The sequence below is a fragment of the Polypterus senegalus genome, chromosome 8, assembly GCF_016835505.1.
Source record: "Polypterus senegalus isolate Bchr_013 chromosome 8, ASM1683550v1, whole genome shotgun sequence".
Taxonomy (NCBI): domain Eukaryota; kingdom Metazoa; phylum Chordata; class Cladistia; order Polypteriformes; family Polypteridae; genus Polypterus; species Polypterus senegalus.
Window position 1 is genome coordinate 40,888,539 of NC_053161.1, and position 23,772 is coordinate 40,912,310.

Consider the following 23,772-nt stretch of genomic DNA (forward strand, 5'->3'; position numbering starts at 1 on the left):
CTACTACAGAATGTCCAAATCTGGTCACAGCCAGTATTGACCAACAGAAATACAGAACACACCTACACTGTTTTTTTTGTTTTTTTTTTAGTTTTAAACAAAAATGATCTTTGTCCTCACTAGCATTTTCACATTGTTTGCAAAAGTATTTTTGTTCATACTAAAACCATCAGAAACTCGTGTTAAAGTAAGTGGTTTATACCCAGCATACAATGTGCCCTTTTTTTTTTTTTTTTTTGGGTAGGGGGCCTTATAACAGTGTCTTTCCCAGGTTCTTAACATCTGGCAGCTACTGAGATGGCAGGGTAGGATGCAGCACGAGTCAAACGTGTAGCAAAGGAAATTTCTTAGTTCAATAAAGTTCATTTTAAACTGGCTTAGTGAAAATTCGAAACAAAACAGTTCACACAAAAATAGAGTTATTACATATAAAAGGAATAAAAGGAAAAACTATTTCTTCTTAGTTTTTTTTTTCTTGTTAAACTGTACTTAAAAGTTGTGTTATTTCTGAATGGAAAACTTACATATGCTTTACTTAATACATTCAGTACATTCTATAAGTAAGAAATGTTCAATAGTTTCAATATAATTTTGAAAACTGTTTACCCTCCATGCCTTATCAACTGCAAGGCAGATCACAGACTGGGACTAATTTGTAGTTGGAGGGACAATAGACTATTCCATTTCAATTTAGCTTGTGTGGGTTATAATAGAATCTCCCATAGACTATACATTAATATTGAGGCAACCATTTTCACATAACTAAGAAAATACTTCTGTCAATTTAACATAACCTTACTAAATAACAAATAACTCCTAGATCCCTATTTTAAACTCAATTTGCATTTTCTGAGAAGGCCTGAATTTAAGCTTCAAGATTTTAAACCTGAATGCACATGACTAATAGGCTATCCCGAGGTTTTTTGCCCTGTCAGAAATTTCGGGTCAATGTTTTTCAGTGTAAGGAGTCTTACAAGCTATTTCCTGATTTTTGGATCAAATTTCCTGAAATTCATTGTACAGCAACCAGAATGTAAATCATACATGTATGTTCTGAGCACCAACATAATGGCTTGTCATTCCGAACAAATGTGCTTCTGCAGTTTGAGCACATATATGACTGGTAATATATAATGCAGTGTGAGTATTCACTTGACCGTGATTTCTAAAAATCACACAACATCCTTTAGAAGAATCCAGGTGGGCAGTGCAACAAGTGCATTGGAAAGCAACTGTTCCAGGCCTGCTATGTTGGTTAAGGCTTTGGACCTCAAACTCTGAGATTGTGGGTTCAAATCCCACCACTGACACTGTGTGACCCTGAGCAAATCACTTCACCCACCAGTGTTTCAATTGGAAAAACAAACAAAATGTAACCAATTGTATCTCAGATGTTGTAAGTCTGCTTGGATAAAGGTCTCTGCCAAATAAGTAAATGTAATACAAATGTAAATGTTTCCTCCATAAAGGGAGTAAATCCAATCGGGGAATGAGATGTTGTAAATGAGCAGGATCCAATTGGGGAAGAGCCATGTAATAAGCATGAAACAACCAGAGCACAATGTATTAGGCGTTCTCAGAAATTTGCACTTCTGCCCGTCCACACTAAACTGCCTCGCTGATGTTTTCAGAGATACACAGCTTTGGAGAGAAGTTTTAATTTTCATAGATAGATTAGAGCAGTGTGGCCAAAAGGCGAAAACAGAGACAGATGTCTATAGCTTTAAATAAAAATGAATTAGTGTGTATGGGGCCTTAGTTCCACTTCAGTGGCCAGAGCTCTTGGTTACATTGCAATTTCAGCACTGGCTGCAGGGTTTTGTTCCAGTAAACATTAAAGAGAACATACTAGGTCCATTAAATGGATGCAAGAATGAAATTAAGCTTTAGAGTTTAATATATTGTCATGTTGTATTAGCTTCCTGAATAATAGTCAGTGATCATTGAGCCAATTATATTTTTATTTTTTATTAATCCATTAATTATGATTTCAGATATGATATAAATAAAGTATATTTGAACAGTGTTAGTGGTTTTTTTATTCAGATCAGTTAGATCTTGTGTAACCTGTTCTTCCTGATTCTGTGTAGCTCCTTTCTAAGTAAAATAAGCTTGTTCAATGTAAAATAAGCTTGTTAAATGTTTTATGTCCATAGGAGATGTCATTTCTGACCTGCTATTATCTGTTTATAGTATTTATCTGACTTTTAAAATAAAGCAATGGAAAATTTTGCTGCCCTTCATTATATGCAGGCTTACAAGCTGGGAAGACTTTAACTAGTAATAATGAATTATTCTCAGACTTGTTCAAGTGAAAGTTGAATTTCTAATAGGCATACACTTCACATTAACAGCGAGTTTAGTTTTCAGAGGTTTTTGCATCACCATGGAGTTTAAAACTTCTGGATGACCTACTGACAAACAACTATTTCGATTCAAGTTTCCCTCAACTACCATCAATTTTGAATAATAAGCTTAAGTGTTCAATAACCTAAAAACTGTACACACTGTTACTTATGTCCTAGTGCTTCCAAACTAAAATACCAAAATTAAGAAGAGCTTACAATATAGTAATGAAATATAAGAACATGTGTTTAAAATATATTCTGTACATTTTCAAGTGTGCACAGCCATGCAAATGGAAATGAAGCAGAAAAGAACATATTTGGGTGTAAGTGTAAACACTGGAGCGTACTGATTTAGAAACCTTTGTGTCAACATGCTAGTGATCAGGTAGTGAGTTAAAAATTGTTCTATGCTGCCTTTTACTTGTGAGCCTCACTTTTGATTTTTTGTTTAAAAAAAAAAAAATGTGTTCAGCAATCACTTGTGTGCATAAACCATCAGCAAATTTTAACCCCGGCAAATAAAGTTTTTATTATCCACTGTGTGTAACACTTGTGTATAATCTTAACTTAAATTAGTTACTACATCATCCTACTATTTGTTCTCAGTACCTAACTATTCCATTTTTTTTTTGTTGTGGGTATCACAGCATTGTCTTATAAAAAAGGTACCAACCTTGACTGATCTATTATATAACCCAAGCATATCCTGGTAAAAGGTGCAAACTCCATGCAGTTGGCTTTGAGGCCAGAATGTTCAGTAAAACAAGTCAACTAGAGCTTTGAAGTAGTAATAATAACCACTTGGGATCTGTCCATTCATCATCTCTCTCTATTATAAAAAAAAATCTTGGGAGGGAGACTAGGGAAACGACGTGATCTTCTCGGAAGACAATTTGACTTTCCACGAGAGACACTTTTTAACGTTATGGAAGACAAGGCAGTGAGATAACATTTAAAACAAGTTCATGGACATCTAACCAAGCAGTTGTTGGAATGCTTTTGATAGACGCACTTCATGTGCTGCCAGCTCTTAAAACAACAACAAGCAGAACACGCAGCGAGCCAGCAGATGATCCGACCGCTTCTCCTTAGCGTACGTTCAGGCCCCACCCCACCTTCACATTGCAAGCGGTAGAGACACGAAGTGGCAAAAGGACAGTTGCTGTACAGGCTTTTAAATGATCAACGCGCAGTGCAACAAATAGAACATGCAGCTTGGCAGCAGCAGCAGAAAGACAGCAGATGATCCTATGGCATCTCCTTAGCTTGTGTTCAGCTACCCCCCTTTCACAACGCGAGCAATGTTATGCGTCCTGCGAGAGAGAGTTAACCATGCCCAAGGCCGGAAATAAAGGATAAGCATTGTTTTTTTCAAAAGTTTTAAAGCAAACGTGAAAATAATGCATATGTAACAATTCCCATGAAGATTAACAATCTCTTTAAGTTGTATATCTGGTAAACCAAACCCAGGGGTAAGTGAGCGAAGCGAGCATGGGGCGGAGCCCCGTAGTGTTAAGAAAAAGATTGGGGCAATATTAGAAAGATATTCCTTCTCCCTTGTTTGGGAAGTTTTATGAAGTATTTTTTTTTAACAATATGTGTTTTATCATTCGACAGTAATAATCTTAATTAAATGATGCCAATCTACCTGGTAGTGACTGTTTCACCAGATTTTCTTTTTAGATTTGACCTTGGGGAGGCTCAAAAATACTCGCAGTTAAATGCAGGAGTCAGCAGGTCTGTGCCGTTATGGTAAATATTTAATATTCATACTTCCACCAACTGGAAATAATCTCTACTCTGAAAGAATATTCTTCCCTTGACAAGAGGACCTGCATACCCAACTAAATACATTGGATAATGTGGGGTATTGTGGTTTTGGCCAGCTTTGCTATCTGTAGACCAATTATGTTTGTGATTACTGCACCTCATTTGTCAAACTTATTCAGAAATAAGCACATTTCTATACCTAAATCATCTGCTTACAAACAACTACCAAGGTTTCTGTAAAGCTGTGTATAAAATCTTTTTTTTTTTTTTCTTTTTTAGTCATGTGTGCCTTTAGGTAAATAAATTCATTTATCTGTACTAATAAAAGGCAAAGCCCACACTCACTCACTCATCACTAATTCTCCAACTTCCTGTGTAGGTAGAAGGCTGAAATTTGGCAGGCTTATTCCTTACAGCTTACTTACAAAAGTTAAGCAGGTTTCATTTCGACATTCTACACAACGGTCATAACGGTCGATAACTTCTGCCATCTTGAACTTTCTTGTTTATGGCCCCATCCTCACGAAATTTGGTTAGGCGGCTTCCCTGCGCTAACCGAAACCGATGTATGTACTTATTTCGATGGTATGACGCCCATGTCGGCCGCCATATTGAACTTTCCAACGTCACTAATTCTCCAACTTCCCATGTAGGTAGAAGGCTGAAATTTTGCAGGCTCATTCCTTACAGCTTACTTACAAAAGTTAAGCAGGTTTCATTTCGAAATTCTACGCGTAACGGTCATAACCGTCAACAACGTCCGCCATGTTGAACTTTCGTATTCATGGCCCCCTCTTCACGAAATTTGGTAAGTGACCTCCCTGCGCTAACCGAAACCAATGTGCGTACTTATTTTCGTGGTATGACGCCACTGTCAGCCGCTATATTGAACTTTCTAACGTCACTAATTCTCCAACTTCCCATGTAGGTAGAAGGCTGAAATTTGGTACTTATTTCGGTGGTATGATGCCACTGTCAGCCGCCATATTGAGTTTTTCAACAGTCTTTGTTACTTATGGGCCCATCTTCAAGAAATTTGGTATGCGGGTTCCCAACGCTAACTGAATCCTACTTACGTACATATATACGTCCACAGCCTGCAGCTCGGTCACCGTGTGAGGGGGTGTTGGGTCCCCCATCCAAACGCCTCCCACGTTGTTGGCTGCCTGCCTATATAAGGCCGTCCGTCGCTCCAGTCTCTGCATTCCCATCCTTGTTTCGCCACGGGATTCACGTCTCCCTGCTGATAACTACAGCCTTTTTATTTAATCCATGGCTTCTCTGCTGTTTTATTGTTCGTTTATTACGATTATAGTTATTGTGTAGGTATTTTAGACTTACTTTACATTGTTCAGGTACCTGTTTTCTTTATCATTCCAACCGTACCCCCATTAACATGTCTATCGAGGTGATCAACATCGATCAAAGAACTGTCATGCGCGGAGATGGCACCTACCTTTTCCATTCTCTTTGTTACATATTGCACGGCCATATCCGTCTCACTCTTGATATCAGAAGGAACATTGTGTCTTATGTATTGAATGACTGGGACAGGTTCAAGGTGTGGACTGATGACGGTACAGGAGATAATTATACTACACAGGAGCACTATAAGAGTGAAATGCTTAAGCCTTTCACCTATGCATCTGCATGCGAGTTGATGGCTGCCGCTGAATTGTTCGATTGTCGCTTTCAAGTGTACCGAAATGGCCAAATATTTTACACCTTTCGACAACCGCCAATGCCTCTTAAACATCTTAAATTGATAGGTGACGATTTCAGTAGTGGACACTTTGATGTTTATGAATGTTTAAACTCTCAAGAGCTAGATGTGAAGATTTCGATGAAACCGGTTGTATACTTACAACGCTTGACAGATGCCGAATGTCTCTTCAACACAAGTCCTACAAATAATGTTGTAATTGAAACAAACCATGAAACTCGAACCGTTTATGACGGCAGCAATCCAAGCTGTGAGATTTGAAACAAGATGACTGTTCGCATGGCCAACTGTACATTGCATGCTCAAGAGTAAGCTCAGCGCACAGCTTGGTCATATTACAACCGGAGCGCCGAACTCACAATGTGGTATACAAAGAGATCCTTAACAAATAATTATTGGTATATTTTCCCTCAGTTTAAAAAGGTTTAATTTTCTTCTTAATAAAAATTTTAAGGCAGTACTTTGCCGCTGTGAAGCGCGGGTATTTTGATAATTGGATATAAATGCACATTCTTTGCAATTAGCCTAAACCATTAAACGCTTTTAAAGGGTACATTTATTCATGTTGCCATCAACAGTGAACATGGAAAAGAAAAATAGATCAAACATAAAATTTTCACTGAAGGCAGAATTGAAGGAAAAGGACAATCTATTCTCTCTTTAGGAATATCAGTACTGATGATATATGGGGCACACAAAATCCTGCTATGAAGTCATTAGCATGGTGTAATATATGCAAAGAATGTGTGCTTTTTTTTTTTGTTTTTTTTGTACAAAGTGGAATATTATAAGCAGGAGATACAACAGTTTAGCAACTAGAGGGGAATTTTACCATTGCAGTCTTTCTGCTGTCATTAAGCAGTGCATTTATTCTGTTCTCTTTCCTGACAGCAGTAGTGGCATGAAGTTGACACTTAAGAGTTGAGGTGATTTTTGGTCTCATCCGTTGCAAGAGATGGATGTCTGAAGCGGAACTCTGCTAGCAGCGGTGTTATTTTTTATATTCTCTTATTATCCTGAGAGATCCTGTATTTATCCAACCTGAGGGGCACTACTACAGTATATGCAAGCATATATAAACATGACCAACAAGAAATGGGTTCAGAAAGAAACGAAAACTAAACCTACATCCAAGCTCAGATCGTCAAGCCCAAGTTCAAGCTCAAGATACGGCCTTTTAGAGACTGACCTGGATCAGATGGGCGAAAGCCCAGACTCCTCGGGACCACGGTCCACTACATTGTCTCCGGCTGAGAGCGAAATGGGGAGCAAATGTACGAGTGTGAGTGATGCAGGTCACGATAGCTTGCCGATTGGAGAAGATCATCTGAAACTGGAAAAGGCCTTGCAGTCCGTGCAATAAGCCCACAGCCTCACCTACGGTACACGAAAGCAGAAAGTCATTATGCCTTACACACTCACCTCACAGATGGTGTCTCAACCCGCTTCTATTAGCAGATGAGAATTGTACAGAATTCATATCCAAACCAATCAGTATCTTCCTAGAGACAAATACATCCTCAGAGATTTCTGCAGGAATACTCTGGGGAAATTCTTAAGGCCTTCTTAAGAGGACAGATTATTTCATATCTTTCCCACCGAAATAAATTAGAAACCAAGAAAGTATCAGAGCTAAGAAGCGAAATTACTAGAATAGATGAGCATGTCAGGCTTCCAAGCGAGGCTCTACATAGGAAAAGACAGGCTCTGCATTCAGAACTAAACCTTTTGACAACTAAAGAAACTGAACAACTAATTTATAAATCCAGACATCATTACTATGAACACGGAGAGAAAGTTAATAAGCTTTTAGCTCAACAAATTCACAAGCAAGAAGTCAGCAACGCAATCCCTGTAATCACCAACACTAACGGAGACAAAATCATCGACCACAGAAATATAATGCACACATTTAGAGACTACTGTAAATCCTTTTTATTCTACTGAGTTTAAAGAAGACAACACACAATCTAATGCATTTCTGGATACATTACAGATACACTGCGGTGGGTTGGCACCCTGCCTGGGATTGGTTCCTGCCTTGAGCCCTGTGTTGGCTGGGATTGGCTCCAGCAGACCCCCGTGATGGATGGGTGGATGGATTACAGATACCACAAATAGACACTTTTAGTGTGGAGGAACTCGATAAACCTCTGGTGTTATCAGAATTACTAGATGCTAAAAAGTCACTTCAAGGCGGGAACGCAGCAGGCCCTGATGGCTACCCTGCAGAATTTTATAAGAAATTCACCGCTCAGCTAGCTCCCCTCCTATTAGCAACATTTACAGAAGCCTGAGACAATCAAACTCTTCCAAGCATTAATCACAGTTTTTCCTAAACAAAATAAGGACTTATTACAATGTGCATCATACAGACCAATTTCACTTTTGAATAATGATGTTAAAATACTCTCAAAAATCATAGCTAAAAGGATGGAGAAAGTGCTCCCTTCGATAATATCACAAGATTGGATTTATATATTTACTGGATTTATTAAGGGTCGGCACTTATCTTCAAATCTTCAATGCCTATTTAATGTAATATACTCACCAACTAAGTCAAACACCCCAGAAATATTATCATTGGATGCAGAAAAAGCATTTGGCATGATTGAATGTAAATACTCTTTTTACTACATTAGAGAAATTTGGGTTTGGCCTGAACATTTGTGCATGGATCAAACTATTGTTTACCAATCCAGAAGCTTAAGTTTGTATCAACAACATTTGTTCAGACTTCTTTTAAACTAGAACGTGGTACCAGACAAGGATGCCCACTCCATTGAACCACTGGCAATACACTGTTGAAATGCTGATCAGATAAATGGGATTATCAGAGAGGGACTGGAACAGAAAATGTCTCTCTATGCAGATGATATGGTACTGTATATATCAGACCCACAAAAGTCTGTGCCTGTAGTCTTTATAGCACTTACAGAATTTCAAAAGATCTCTGGTCTCAGAATTAATCTGAATGAAAGTGTACTTTTTCCAGTGAATTCTCAAGCATATATTAAATTAGACACCCTACCTTTTTATAATTGCAGATCAGTTTAAATACCTCGGGGTAAACATCACAAGTAAACATAAAGCTCTTTATCAACAAAATTTTGCCGTCTGCATGGAAAAAATTAAGCAAGACTTGCATAGATGGTCAAACCTTCATCTCACTCTAGCTGGAAGAATTAACACTGTTAAGATGGATATTCTTCCTAAGCATTTTTATTTCAAAACATTCCAATATACTGTACATTAATAAATCATTTTAAGCAATTAGATTCAACAATAACCTAATTTATTTGGAACTCAAAACATCCACATATCCAAAGAGAGACCCTACAAAGACAAAAGGCACAAGGTGGCATGGCTCTACCCCTTGCTGTGTGCCCGAGTAAATGCAAGTTATTGGCAGTATACCAATAACCCAATTGTGCTTCACTCACTCAGAATACGGAATCAATGTAGAAAGCATTTTAAGATGGGGAAGCTTTTATCCGTGGCACCTCTGCAAGAGAACCACCTCTTTCAGCCTTCACAAACACATGCAATTTTTAATATCTGGAAAAAATTTGGGATTAACTTGCTTAGAGATCTTTATATAGACAACATCTTTGCATCCTATGAACAATTACAATCTAAATTTAACATTCCAGCTGCACATTTCTTTCACTGTCTTCAAATTAGGAACTTTGTTAAACAGAACCTGCCCGATTTTCCTCATCTTGCACCCTCGTCCACGCTGGAAAAAAATATTGCTCAATTTCAAGGACTGAGACACCATCTCTGCAATATATAAAATTTATTTTACAGTTTCTCCCTTTCAAAGATCCAAGAGGACACTGGGAAAAAGATCTCTCAAATAATATATCAGAAAAGGAGTGGAAAATAGCAATGCAGATAATTCACTCGAGCTCTATATGTGCAAAGCATACAATTATTCAACTCAAAATTATATATCGAGCACATCTGTCTTGCCTAAAACTCTCCAAAATGTTTCCAGGGCAAGATCCAACCTGCGGACACTGCAATCAAGTCCCAGCCTCACTGGGTCACATATTTTGGGCCTGCACCAAATTAACGTCATTTTGCACCAAAATTTTTAATTACCTTTCAGACAGCCTTGGTGTCACAATCGCTCCTAATCCACTAACAGCTGTGTTTGGTGTTCTTCCAGATGGGTTTAAAGTGGAGAAGGACAAACTGTGATTGCATTCACTACACTTTTGGCACGCAGACTTATTTTGCTAAACTGGAAGAATCCTAACTCTCCTCTTTTAAGTCAGTGGGAAACCAATGTTTTATACAATTTGAAATTGGAAAAAAATCAAATACTCAGAGGATCTGTACAGATTTTTTTTCAAAACATGGCAGGATCTAATCAGTAATATTTTAGAATAAGCTCTTAAAGCACAGAGGAAGTAATTATTCCTGTATTTCTTTTTCTTCTACATTCATCTCTATTGGCTTATCAAACTCATCAATTTAGGTATGTTTACAAGCCTTAAGTTTTACTCTGTTGGCCTTGCTCTCTCTCTCAGGGGTGGGGGTCGATTTGCTCTCAATTCTACTTTTTGTAATAATTGATTTGTATGGAATGATTACAATAAAATTAATAAAATTAAAAAAAAAAAGTTGAGGTGATAAGTTAGTGCTTCAAATGGAGAGGTTTAAGTACCTAATGGTCTTGTTTATGAGTAAGGGAAAAGGAATGGTAAGATCAACATAGGGATAGTGGCAACAAGTGCAGTATGGTTGCTACACAGATCTGTAGAGGTGAAGAAAATGCTGTGCTAGAAGGCAAAGGTCTTGATTTACCAGTCAGTCTTCATCCCTACCTTAACCAATGATCGTGAGCTTTGGGTAATGACTGAAGGAATAAGATCACTGATACAAACATCCAAAAGGATCTTTCTCCGCAGGGTATGTGCTATTTCAAATTATCAGCGACAGACTAAAAATAATTCTCACGTTGGTGTTAAAAGTATAAATATAACTGTATACAAGATAATGTTTTGTTTAATTTTTCTGATTAAATGAGTTTGTGGCACATTATAAATAGTTTGCCATGGATGGGTTTTAGCTCATAGTAAGTTCTGATTTTTTTTTTTTTTCTTTTTTCTAATTCTTAAAATTTTTATTTAGAATTGTAACGGAATAAAATTGTTCTATTTTCTCCATTAAGGTACATTTGCTGTGATCAGTTTAATGATTGGAGGCGTCGTGGTACGTGAAGCTCCAGATGCAATGTTTGATATTACAGCTGGTAATGATACTGATGCCACTGTCCTGCAAGCTAGAACAGAAGCTCGTGATGCAATGAGAGTTAAAATAGCAGCAGGTGTTACCTTGTTAGCTGGATTGATTCAGGTAAGAAGGCAACCAATATGAGCATAATTAAACAAAATTTTGTTTGTTTTAAGAAAGCATCTCTTCCAACTCTACATTGATAGTTGTTTAAAGAAACAACAAAAAACACACAAATATTTTACAGTTGACTGACACCTTTATCAAAGGTGACTTACAAGATAAGGAAATGTTACAAATTGTCACTGATGTTTTTCACAGTAGAAGCCCAGCCATTTGTTTAGACTTGCAGTGAAGGTCATATGGTGAGTAACAGACAGAAACTGAAATGTAAGCCTTGGGGTTTAAATCATTGACTGCTGCTTGGCCTACTTTTTTCTGCAGTTTCAAAATCTTAAAAAATGTAAACCTTTGAGAGATTTCAAATAATTTCCATACTATTGTTATTGTATCAACATTCTTAATCAATTTCTATATTCAATATTTAACTACAGATCAGTAATGTAATTGCACCTTTAGATTTGTTAATTTGATGTGTTCAGTACTTAGTATACATGATTTTTTTATGATTTTAATACCCCTATTTCTACTTTAAAGACATGAATGCTAGATTAATTGCCAACATATTTGGACATACAGGCTCAGTTAATAGCTGCCAATTAATCTGAGTGTGGGCCTTTACATGATTGTGCCCTATGATGATCAGTGCCACCCAGGTTTGGTTCTTTGCACCTGATTCTACTATGATGAGGTCTGATCTTCCATCCATCCATCCATCCATTATCCAACCTGCTATATCCTAACTACACGGTCACGGGGGTCTGCTGGAGCTAATCCCAACCAAAAGGCAAAAAACAAACCTCAGGCAGGGTGCCAGCCCTCCGCAGGGCACACACACACCAAAGACAATTTAGGTTCTCCAGTGCACCTAACCTGCATGTCTTTGGACTGTGGGAGGAAACCCACACGGACACGGGAAGAACATGCAAACTCCACAGAGGGAGGACCCGGGAAACAAACCCAGGTCTTCTAACTGCAAGGCAGCAGCGCTACCACTGTGCCACCATAGGTCTGAGCTTGGCAGTCCTAACTAAACTGAATTAAATGTGTTTGATAATAGGTGGATGAATATACAGTTAGGTCCATAAATATTTGGACAGAGACAACTTTTTTCTAATTTTGGTTCTGTACATTACCACAATGAATTTTAAATGAAACAACTCAGATGCAGTTGAAGTGCAGACTTTCAGCTTTAATTCAGTGGGTGAACAAAACGATTGCATCAAGGTACCCATAAGTTAACTACATGAGCTTTACATAATGTGAAATGCTTTTTATGTTTATAGTTAATCTTCTACACAGTGATTTAAAAATGTGGACTCCCCTGATAACCTTCTGAATTATCTGTTTCAGTTTTGTCTTGGCTTACTTCGATTTGGTTTTGTTGCCATTTATTTGACGGAGCCTCTGGTGCGTGGATTTACAACTGCTGCTTCTATGCATGTCCTTCTATCTCAGTTAAAGTACCTCTTTGGAATAAAAACAAGTCGGTTCAGTGGACCTTTCTCTGCTATATATGTGAGTATTACTTTGTTCAAAATATATTATAACATTTGAAAGTAAAGAATCACTTTAAGTGGCAGTTTCCTTGGTAAAGATGAGGAGAAGAAACAGTTGTTTCTCATTTCTGTTTATGCCTTTATAAATTCTTTACCTTTCATTGGCCTGCAGTCTTTTCACTGTAAATTGTCCACCTTACGTTATATTTTTTGTCAACTGCGTTTTGTAAAATAATAACAAATGGAATACAATGTAGAGCATTTCATATAGTGATAAATATGAAAACCACACATTTACAATTGAAAATATCAGGAATGAAAAGTTTGCAGTAGTGTTGTCATTTGTAACTGCTCCCTACTTTCAGACTGGCAAAGCATGTATTTCTGTTTATATCTGACTATAATTTCTGTCATGTGCTCCGAAAATAATGAAGCTTATAAAATATGGTTTCATTATGTTGCATTATATTTTTCTCATGTTGGTTATGTGGGTGCTATTTATTTGCAAGAATATAAGAATATGCCTGCATCAAACAAAAACTACATTAGCACAATGTGCGGGTAAATACCAGGATGCATATTATACAGTGACATCAAGGTGAACTTATAATAATTGCTTGACTCAAGGAATGTCTTAAAAATGGAAAAAAAGGCAGCGTAAACCTATACAAATTGTTAAGTACAGCAGTAAGCAAATGTTTTTTGGACCCAGGCCAAATGTCTTTTCTCTTAAGAGATTAATTGAAACCTATAGTTAACACAGCCTCTGCAGAATATAAAAATAAACAGTTATTTCTGTACATTTTAATTCACGTTTGATACTTTTGCTGAATGGAACAGATGTAACAAGATTCAGCAGTGAATAAGGCATGTGCTGACTCGCATGATAAGGGGTTCCCCTAAGCAGCTAACTGAAGCTTTAAAAGCCAGGATAATAAACTCAAAAATTTGGGGGAAGGCCATCCAGAAGTATTGTAATTTTTCCATCCTGGAAGTTCCACTGTCAAAAACCTCCTTAATAAATTTGAAGTTAAGGGGTAAGTGTTGATATTAAGGAAAGCTCTGGAAGACTCCGAAAAAGCTGATGAACCTGCTTGTAAACTTGTCATATATGTAAAGCAGAGCCCACATATCACAACAAAACACCTGCAGGAGTGTATAGCTCACACCACAGTAGTTGTTTATAGGTCCACAGTACAGTGTTGCTTGTACAAAAAATTACCTTCATGGGAGAGCTGAAAAAGGAAACTAATTATGAGCTCATCACAAAGGTCACTGTCTGAAGTATGCAAAACAATACTTAAATAAAACTGAACATTTTCCCTCCATAGTATTGTGTAATGATAAATCAACAAAAATTTGTTTTTGAACATTACTGCAAAAGATATACATTATTTGGAGAAATAAAACAAAAGCAGGTGGAGCATGTGAAGGAAAACGCGTCTTACCAACCAAGGTGGATGGAAGTATGGGTTCACCCACTTTCTAGGAGGTGTTGATGAACAGGGTCAATGAAGAAGTTCAACCTGAAAAAAGCTGAATAATTTATCAAGACAAGTACTTAAACTATATCTCAATATCAATCATGAAGTACTTAGAATAACACAAAAAATAAGTTTTTGGATGAAAATCACACCTTAAGTTCTAAAAGTAAGAGTGTAAAAAAGTTGTTTGAGCAAGAAGAGAGAGACCCATTCTTACCTAATTACAAAAAATGTTTGGAAGCTGTTACTAACTTATGATTAATTAGATGCCAATACCTTTGAACATACAACAGTCACAGTTTTATTTTTTTTTTAAATCCATTAAATTCAGGAAATGAGTAGTACATGTAATTGTAAATTCTTATGCGCAGAAATCATGTTTAATGTTGTACACTGAAGACATTAATTTAACTGCTTTTTACTTAGACATTCAGGAAAGCAAGTTTCTGGGGTCTCCATGCTATTGCATACAAATGTTAGATCTAAACTAGAATGTTTATTTAAAAATGCGTTTATTTTAAATTCCAGCTGAATGTATGATTTACACATGTTTTCTAGTTTGGTGTTTTCAAGGTTATATACATAAACCATAATGTTACTTAGTTTGACTAAAATGTTATCTTGTGCTAGAAGTGGTAGCACTCAATACACTTAGATTTTATGTTTGTTTCAGTCAAAATATCCAAAAATCTCCAACACCTGCACTCCACATATTACAACTAGATTAATGAGAGTGTGAAAGTGTAGAAAAAAATAAGGAATGCATAAAGGAATTAGCACTGTATTTGAGATTGAATAACTCCACCAGTACAGATTTTCCACAGCTCTTTTGTACCAAAAGATAATATAATAGTGGAGGCTGATATTTACTTGGAAGTGGCATTGTTAAGCATGGTACAATTTGTTATTGCTGAGATCAACATCAGTGTTTATTAAATGACTCCTTTTAATTTTTGTCTCTCTCCTCTTTTTGCAGAGCGTTGTTGCACTGGGGTCAAATATTAAAACAACAAATGTAGCTGCCCTTATTGTGGGTGTAATTTGTATAATTTTACTTGTGGCAGTAAAAGAAATTAATGACCGGTTTAAACAGAAGCTGCCAGTTCCTATTCCAGTGGAAATTATAGTGGTAAATATGATCTTTTAATCCATATGACAGTAAATAATTAATTATAAGTACTATATTTTTAAATATGTATGTTCACATGCTAGTGACATTTTGATAACTAATTTGTTTTACACATTGTATAAAGCATTTTGGTGGAGTCCAGTGTCTTTACTGCTTCTACAAATTGAAGAGGCTAAGTTCTTTTCTTTTCTTTTTTTAACATGTGGAGTACTCTTAATTGGGCATTTGGCTATAAATGAACTGATGAATGTGTTGATGTTTATGTATATTAGTTTTAACATCTTATAACATATATTGTGCAAATACATACACTACTTCTGCTTTCCTTCATAGATATTTTGTTACATGCATTGTGCTTAATTACCTTCAAATTTTGTGGTAGCAATTATATTGTCAATACATGGAAAAGAGTAAACCGCAATAATAATTCTGCTTGTTTTTAGTACACTTGACTGCTACATATATTAGACCCCGAAGAATAATATCTAAAAGCTAAAAGGCTCCTGAAATGTGTTTTTATTTATTTATTTCTCTGCATTTTTTGCGGAACCAATTAAATTGCTTCTGGGCCACATGTGGCCCATGAGCTGCCATTTGAATGGGCTAGGCTGCATATTATTCAAAAACAAACGCACAGTAGTGTGCCTTTCGCTACTCATTCAGCAGATCGTTCCCATGCTTCCTGTTCACTGTTAAGACATGGAAACTGAAGGTGCATGTTCTTCACAGTCGTATTTGAAAGTAGCACCTAAGGAAATCTCTACTTTCAAGAATTGTCCTTTAAATTTAAAGAAGCACATTGAAGCAAGTTTTTTTTTTCCCCTCTTCTTATATGGAGCCCCTGTAGTCCCAAAAAGGTTTTTTAAACTTTTTAAATCTTGTGCAAATAATATTTTATGGATACAAGTAATATCTTAAGACCACATGTTACATATTGTGTGAGCAATATTTGTATATTGTACACACAAGATATTACAATGGATTCTTAAAAGCCCAGTTACTGAACCGTAAAAGTTGCTGGCTAACTGGAAAAGATGGACCCTGGGTTCGAACAAGATCTCATAGCCAGAGAACAATTTTGCTGTCCCTTGTTATGTGAGAGCTAATAAAAGCAGTGTCAGCTTCTCTTTGAGCAGAGAGAAGTATTTTTACTGCTACCTTATGTAATTTGAGCTGAGGGAAAACTTACTGAACACTGCCCTGCCAATGAGAGTCTACTAGAGCATCAATGACTAAGGAAAACATAAGTTGCTAATTAAGTGAACATTCCAGTTTTATGTGTAAGGGTGAACTTTGACTAGCAATATACTTTGTCTTGAATTATTGGATAATTACTTCCCCTCTGTTATTCTGTCTTCCACTGAATTGTAAAATGTGTGACTTTTATTTTTTTCCTGTCAGAAAGGCATTTAAAGAGTTTGGTCCTGAATGATGTTAATGTGCTGCATGCCCAAAACATGTGGCCCAGTGAGGCCGGAACTTGATTGCAGCATTCGCAGGTTGGATCTTGCCCTGGAAGCATTTTGGACAATTTTAAACGAGAGAGATGTACTTGATATATAATTATGAGTTGAATAGTTCTATGCATTGCGCATAATGGCATAATTCTGTGCATTGCTACTTTCCATTCCTTTTCTGAGATGTTAAGTGAGAGATCCTTTTCCCACTGTTCTCTTGGATCTTTGAAAGCGAGGGACTGTAAAATGATTTTATATATTACAGAGATGCTGTCTGAGTCCTCAAGACTGATCAGTATTTTTCCAGCATAGGGGTAGGTGGTAGATGAGGAAAATTGATCAGGTTTTGTTTAACAAAGTTTCTAATTTGAAGGTAGTGAAAGAAATGTGCTGCTGGAAAGTTACATTTGGAGTGTAATTGTTCGTAGGATGCAAAGACGTTGTCTATGTACAGATCTCTAAGTGATTTAATCCCGAATGTTTCCCAAAAATTAAACACCGCATACGTTTGAGAGGGTGGAAGAAGGTGGTTCTCGTGCAAAGGTACCACAGATAAAAGCTTCTCTATCTTAAAATACTTCCTACATATTCTGAGTGAATGAAGCTTAATTGGGTTGTTAGTATATTGGCGATAACTTGTATTTATTGGGGTACAAAGGAAGAAGTATAAAGTAGTGCAGGATTTTATTTCAATTGTGGACCAAGCCTGTGTATGTTCATCTATTTGTGTCAATGTACAGGTTTTTATAGCTTGTATATTTGCTACCCAATAATAAAATTGAAAGTTAGGTAGATGCCGACTTCCACCAAATGTCTTTGTAGGCTCACCCTTTGGATACATGGATGTTTTGAATTCCAAATAAATGAGGTTATGTTTTGAATCTAATTTCTTAAAAAATGTATATTGGAATGTTTTGAAATATAAAGAGAAGCTCAGGAAAGATATTAATCTTAACAATGTTAATTCTTCCAGCTAATGTGAAATGAAGGGTTGACCATCTATGCAAGTTTTGCTTAATTTTTTCCATAAAGATGGTAAAATTTTGTTGATAAAGAGCTTTATGTTTACTTGTGATGATTACCCCTAGGTATTTAAACTGATCTGTGATGGTAAAGGGGAAGGTGTCCAATCTAATATTGTATCCTTAAGAATTCACAAGGAAGAACACACTTTTATTCAAATTGATTCTGAGACCAGAAATCTTTTGAAGTTCTATTAGTGCTGCTAGGACTGCAGGCACAGTATTTTGTGGATCTGATATATACAGTTCTATATCATCTGCATATAGAAAAACTTTATGTTCCAGACCTTCTTTGATAATCCCCTTTATCTCATAAGCATTTTGACAGTGAATTGCCAGTGGCTCAATGGCGTTTGTAAAAAGCAGTGGTGACAAGGGGCATCTTTATCTGGTACCACATTCTAGCTTAAAGTATTCTGAATTAATGACGTTAATACAAACTGAAGCTTCTGGATTATTATACAGTAGTTTGATCCATGCATAAATGTTCAGGCCAAACCAAAATTTCTCCAGTGTAGTGAAAAGGTAGTTCCATTCGACCATATTAAATGCTTGTCTTTGCGGGTGAATATATTACATTAAACAGGCGTCAAAGATTGGAAGCTAAGTGTCTGCCTTTAATAAATCCAGTTTGGTCTTGTGATATTAGCGAAGGCAGCAGTTTCTCCATCCTTCTAGCTAGGACTTTGGAAAGTATCTTATCCTAATTTTGTTTAGGAAAGATGATAATTATTGCTTGGCGAAAAGTTTGTGGTAGATTTTTATTTTCTCTAGCTTCTGTAAATGTTGCTAATAGAAGGGGAACTAGCTGAGTTGATAATTTCTTATAAAATTTGGCATGGTAGCCATCAGGGCCTGCTGCTTTCCCAATATGAAGTGAGTTTATAGCTTCTAGTAATTCTGATAGTGCCAGAGGTTTATCCAATTTCTCTGCACTAAGATTCTATTAGTGGTATCAGTAATGCGTTAGATTGTGTCTTGTCTTCTTTAAACTTAGTAGAATATAAGGATTTATAAGAGATTGTGTCTTGTCTTCTTTAAACTTAGTAGAATATAAGGATTTATAAGAAGTCTCTAAATGTGTGCATTAAATTTTTATGGTCAGTGATTTTGTCTCCATTTGTGCTGGTGATTGCTGGGATTGCATTGCGAAATTCTTACTTGTGGATTTGTTGAGCTAAGATCTTTATTAGCTTTCTCTCCATGTTCATAATAATGTCTTGATTTAAATATGAGTTGTTCAGTTTATTTAGTTATTAAAAGGTTGAGTTCTGAATGCAGAGCCTGCCTTTTCCTATGAAGTGCCTCACCTGGACACCTGGCATGATCTTGATCTATTCCAGTAAATCTCGCTGATTAGATCTGATACCTTTTTGGTTTTTAATTTATTTCTGTGGGAAAGAGATGAGATAATCTGCCCTCTTAAGAAGACCTTCATGGTTTCCAGAAATTGCAGAAACCTCTGAGGATGTATTTTGTCTCTAAAAAAAATATTGATTTGCTTGGATATAAATTCTGTACAGTTCTCGTCTGCTAATAAAAGTGGGTTAAGACGCCATCTGCAAGATGAGCATGTAAGGCATAATGATTTTAGCTCCAAAATCAAAGGGGCATGGTTGTAAATAATAATAGTGTCATACTTACAAGATTTAATCGTAGGCAAGAAATTGTTATCTTCAAAGAAATAATCAATTCTTGAGTAACAATGATGCACTGGTGAGTAGAAGGAATATGCTCTTAAGTTTGGGTTTTGAAATCTCCAGGGGTCTAATAAGTTGTGGTCAGTTACAAACTGTGAAATTGTCTTTGCAGTGTTAGATGTCATCACCCCTGTGGCAGGAGACCTATCTAGGTCTGGATTTAAAACACAAAGTCCCCAGCCATTGTAATTTTATGAGTGTTCACATTTGGAATGGATGCAAATACATTTTGCATTAATTCCCTATAATTGACATTGAGTGCATAAATATTTATCAAAATCACTTTACAGTTAAATAAATTACCTATGACAATCACATATCTCCGTTCAGGATCTGATACTACATCTGATGCTACAAATGAGACTGTTCTATGTATAAGAGTTCCCACACCTCTAGTTTTCTTTGTAAAGCTGGAATGGAACATTTTGGAATGGAACATTTGGCCAGTCCAGTCTTTGTGCAGCCAAAACTGATCCTTGCTTAATAAGTGTTTATGTGAGTGAATGCTTTCTTTCTGTTTAATGCGTGATTCTGGCCTTTAACATTCCAGCTCACAAAGTTAACTGCCTGGTCTTGGAGACTTTGCTTCTGAACTTTTGTTGTCATTTTGTAGTCTTAACTGAAAATAAGACAGCTTTGACCATAATTTCCAATATTCCCAGGAGTTATTGCCATGAAGCCTATTGTTACGTTGGCACTTATAAGGATTAAAAGGATAGATTAAAGATAGTTTGCTCTCTTTCTCCCCCCATTTTGCCACCCTACTTGAGGCTGCACAAAGTCTCAGTCCTCTGACATAACTAGAGACTGAGCATGTCCAAAATATAACAAGCCAAAGCAGTGGTGTACGAGGAATACAATTGAGATATCTATTACCATTACAGTATTACTATAAGCATAAAATATAATCTTCAACAAAGGTGTTTAAAAGTGGCCCTGGATAAGCATAGTAAACCCTAATACAATAATAACAATTAACAATAAACCAAGGGTATAATATTGAACAGTCTACTTTAGAAGAGGAGGAAAAAAATTCTTCTACACATACATGCATATATGCATATAACTGTAATTAAAGCATAAACTAAAAAGTGGCCAAGAAGGAAAAAGCATGTATAATTACAGTACCAGTATCATTGCAAGCGGATCAAACAGCTGGTAAGATCTTCTTTGCCATGCCAAGATAGGCTACTACTCACAATCATATTTCAAAAAAGTTCCAGGATCAGTTTTCTTAACTCTTTTTCTGCTTTCTCGATAGAGGTATAGATGTAATGCATGCCTTGAATTTCCACCCACAATTCTAATCAAACGTTCATAAGGTGCATATCCATCCATCCATTTTCCAACTCGCTGAATCCGAACACAGGGTCACGGGGGTCTGCTGGAGCCAATCCCAGCCAACACAGGGCACAAGGCAGGAACCAATCCCGGGCAGGGTGCCAACCCACCGCAGGACACACACAAACATACCCACACACCAAGCACACACTAGGGCCAATTTAGAATCGTCAATCCACCTAACCTGCATGTCTTTGGACTGTGGGTAGAAACCGGAGCGCCTGGAGAAAACCCACGAAGACATGGGGAGAACATGCAAACTCCACGCAGGGAGGACCCGGGAAGCGAACCTGGGTCTCCTAACTGCGAGGCAGCAGATAAGGTGCATACTAAGAAGATATAAGGCTAAATGGCTTAACAAGTTTACAATAAAAGAGCCTTATACAAAGAGCATCTTTTTAAATTAAAGGGTAAAAGGAAAAGTTCTGAACTCATTAGGCAGCTTATTTAATTTTTGTAGACGATACATATCTTAATTAGTGTTCATTTTTCAGTCAGATGTGAGGCTCTTTTCTTTTAATCCAAGTTCATCTAGACAGCACGTTCCTCTGCCCTTTCTCTCCATGCACTGGAAAATTCCTCATTTATAACCTTTCTCCAATATTTCTTTTTTTTTTCTCCTACACTCTATGCTGTTCTCTTCTTTTTAAGCTTTATATGCATTTCTTCATGTACAGTAATACTTTGCCTAGAGGAGCACAATTACTGTGTTACCATTATGATTAGAATAGCCCAGCCAAAAAATATTTTTTGGATTGATCAGTTTGGGAAGTCCTGTTAAGTCATTTGGAGAGAAAATCATTAAATATTTACTCAGCAGCTGATCAGTCTGAGCATCACTAAAAATTATGTTAGATCTCCATCTGCTCCTGTATTTTTTGTGCTACGTGAACATGTGATTGCATCTTAAATGTTAGAAAGTCTCTGAGGGCTATCCATCCTTTGGTGTGCCAAGCAGTGGTATTTCAAGTTTTAGATATGTAAAACACTTTTCTCAAGTGTTTCTTGAATACGTTACTTATTTCTCTATGTTCAGTTTTTTGCAGTTGCATTTTTGGCTTCCTATGTAATTAATGGGACATATTCTTATTGGCATTTTCCCCTTGCTCATAATAGGAGACCTAAGTATCAGCTGCTCCATTTCTCTTGTGGTCAATATGATTCTGTTTGACTCTACTTATGAAACTCAGTTGTAGGAGGATTTCCATATTTGCGATCAGTTTTAGAGCTATCAACTGGCTTGTGTTTCATGCAAAAATACATAAATTATTTCTTGTTTTAGGTATGCTTTGAATGTTTTGCAAAGTCTTCTGGCTGATATCTCGAAAGAAGCAAAAAAAAAACATTTTTTGGAAACAAATTCTTCATCTGCTAAATAATAAAGGGATGAGTCAGTGGTTTGAAATTGTTATTATGCTATTTAAAATCCTAAACTAGAGTACAAGTGGTGAGCAGTTAGAAACAAAAGCAGCAAAACAGCAAGACTAAAGTTAGAATAGCAGGTTATTATTTATGAAAACATAATCAACTTGTGAGTGGGCTTGATGCAATGAAGAAAAGAAATAATATTGTCTCAAACAGAGGTAAAGAATTTTGTATAGCTTATATAGGTCATAGCCTTTGTTAAAACTTCACATAATTTAGACATTTCATTTATAGCTGGAAATGGTCTATCAACAGCAGAAATTAATACACAATTTTAATCTCCTGCCTAGATTATTTTAGCTTTATTCAATCTCTCAACTACCATAATGTTGTGGTTCTCAGAATCAGAAATTAACAAGAAGGTTAGAGAAGATGGAATATTGATTTAATAAAGCAGATGCCTTTGTAGCTACCGAGGTATACTTGAACTGAAATAACTGGCCAACCCAGTGTTTTCAACCTAGATAGATTAATCTTTAATATTTAAATGGTCTCCTGCAGGTAGGTTATTTTTGAATTTAATAATAGCAAAAGTAAATTGTTTTTTTCCTTTTGAAATTATGATAAATACCTTTAACAATACTGTTTAGAAAGTATTATGATTTATCTATTAAGTTATTGTAATATTCATGTTGTAAAATGTTTGTTTTTCAGAATTCATCTTTTTTGATATAAGAGAAAAATGTTAACTTTTCAAATTGTTTCATGTAGGATATTGAACCATTTCAAGTATTAAGACATGAAACCAATGACAATTCAAAACACATGCCCAGTTATTTAACTGGATGAATAAGATTTGTTCTGTCTCATTTCTTCCTCAAATCAGATGTTTACTTATTATAACTGGAACACTTTTTCTTGTTCCTTTTTCACATTTTGTATTGATTTAACAAATATACTTTTTATATGGAAACAATTTCTAAAGCATATCTTGTAATCAACACTACCATAGTTAGTAAACAAATACAATTATTGTTTTCATCTTTGCATTCTGAATTTCCTTAAAAGTTTAAACTGCAGTCTAACAGCAGTAATGATGATGGTGGAATTTTGCAGGATTCATAAATAAGAAGAAATTCCCAGCCGTGCTTTCCTGGTGGTTGAAGGCAGCTGGTGGTTATATTTAAGTTTAGGTTTAATGTTAATTTCTATAAATAACTAGCTTACCCTGAACCTAAATGATTATATCACATATGTTTTCTTCAGATTTATGTATGACAGTCAGAAGCAGTAGTCTGTTGTCAACATTTTAGGGAAAAAAGGGGGCATTGCATCTTTAAAACACATTAATGGCCTTATGATAAACAGAAAAATAATACTTATCCAGAAAGCAGTGTTTGAACAGTGAAATCATAAGTATCAACCAATTTTCCATATGGTGTTTCTCTTTATGTGCCAATGTCCAGGTTTTTAGAATGAGAATTCACAGACCTCATTGACCTTCACTCTCCTTCCCCGACAATTCCCAACTAATTTTTAGTCCGACACTAAGGTGAAGGAAGCTTTCTGT

The 23,772-nt window shown here is 36.2% G+C and overlaps 1 protein-coding gene across 4 annotated transcripts in view; it reads left to right on the top strand.

Moving 5' to 3' along the window:
• The window catches only part of slc26a5 (solute carrier family 26 member 5), a 153,497-nt gene that overhangs the window by 98,185 nt on the left and 31,540 nt on the right, over positions 1-23,772 (top strand). For all 4 annotated transcript variants that reach the window (XM_039761007.1, XM_039761010.1, XM_039761009.1 and 1 more), the window contains 3 exons: positions 11,024-11,208; positions 12,559-12,723; positions 15,165-15,317. In XM_039761007.1, the coding sequence (XP_039616941.1) occupies positions 11,024-11,208; positions 12,559-12,723; positions 15,165-15,317 (503 nt within the window). The remainder of the gene's footprint in view (positions 1-11,023; positions 11,209-12,558; positions 12,724-15,164; positions 15,318-23,772) is intronic.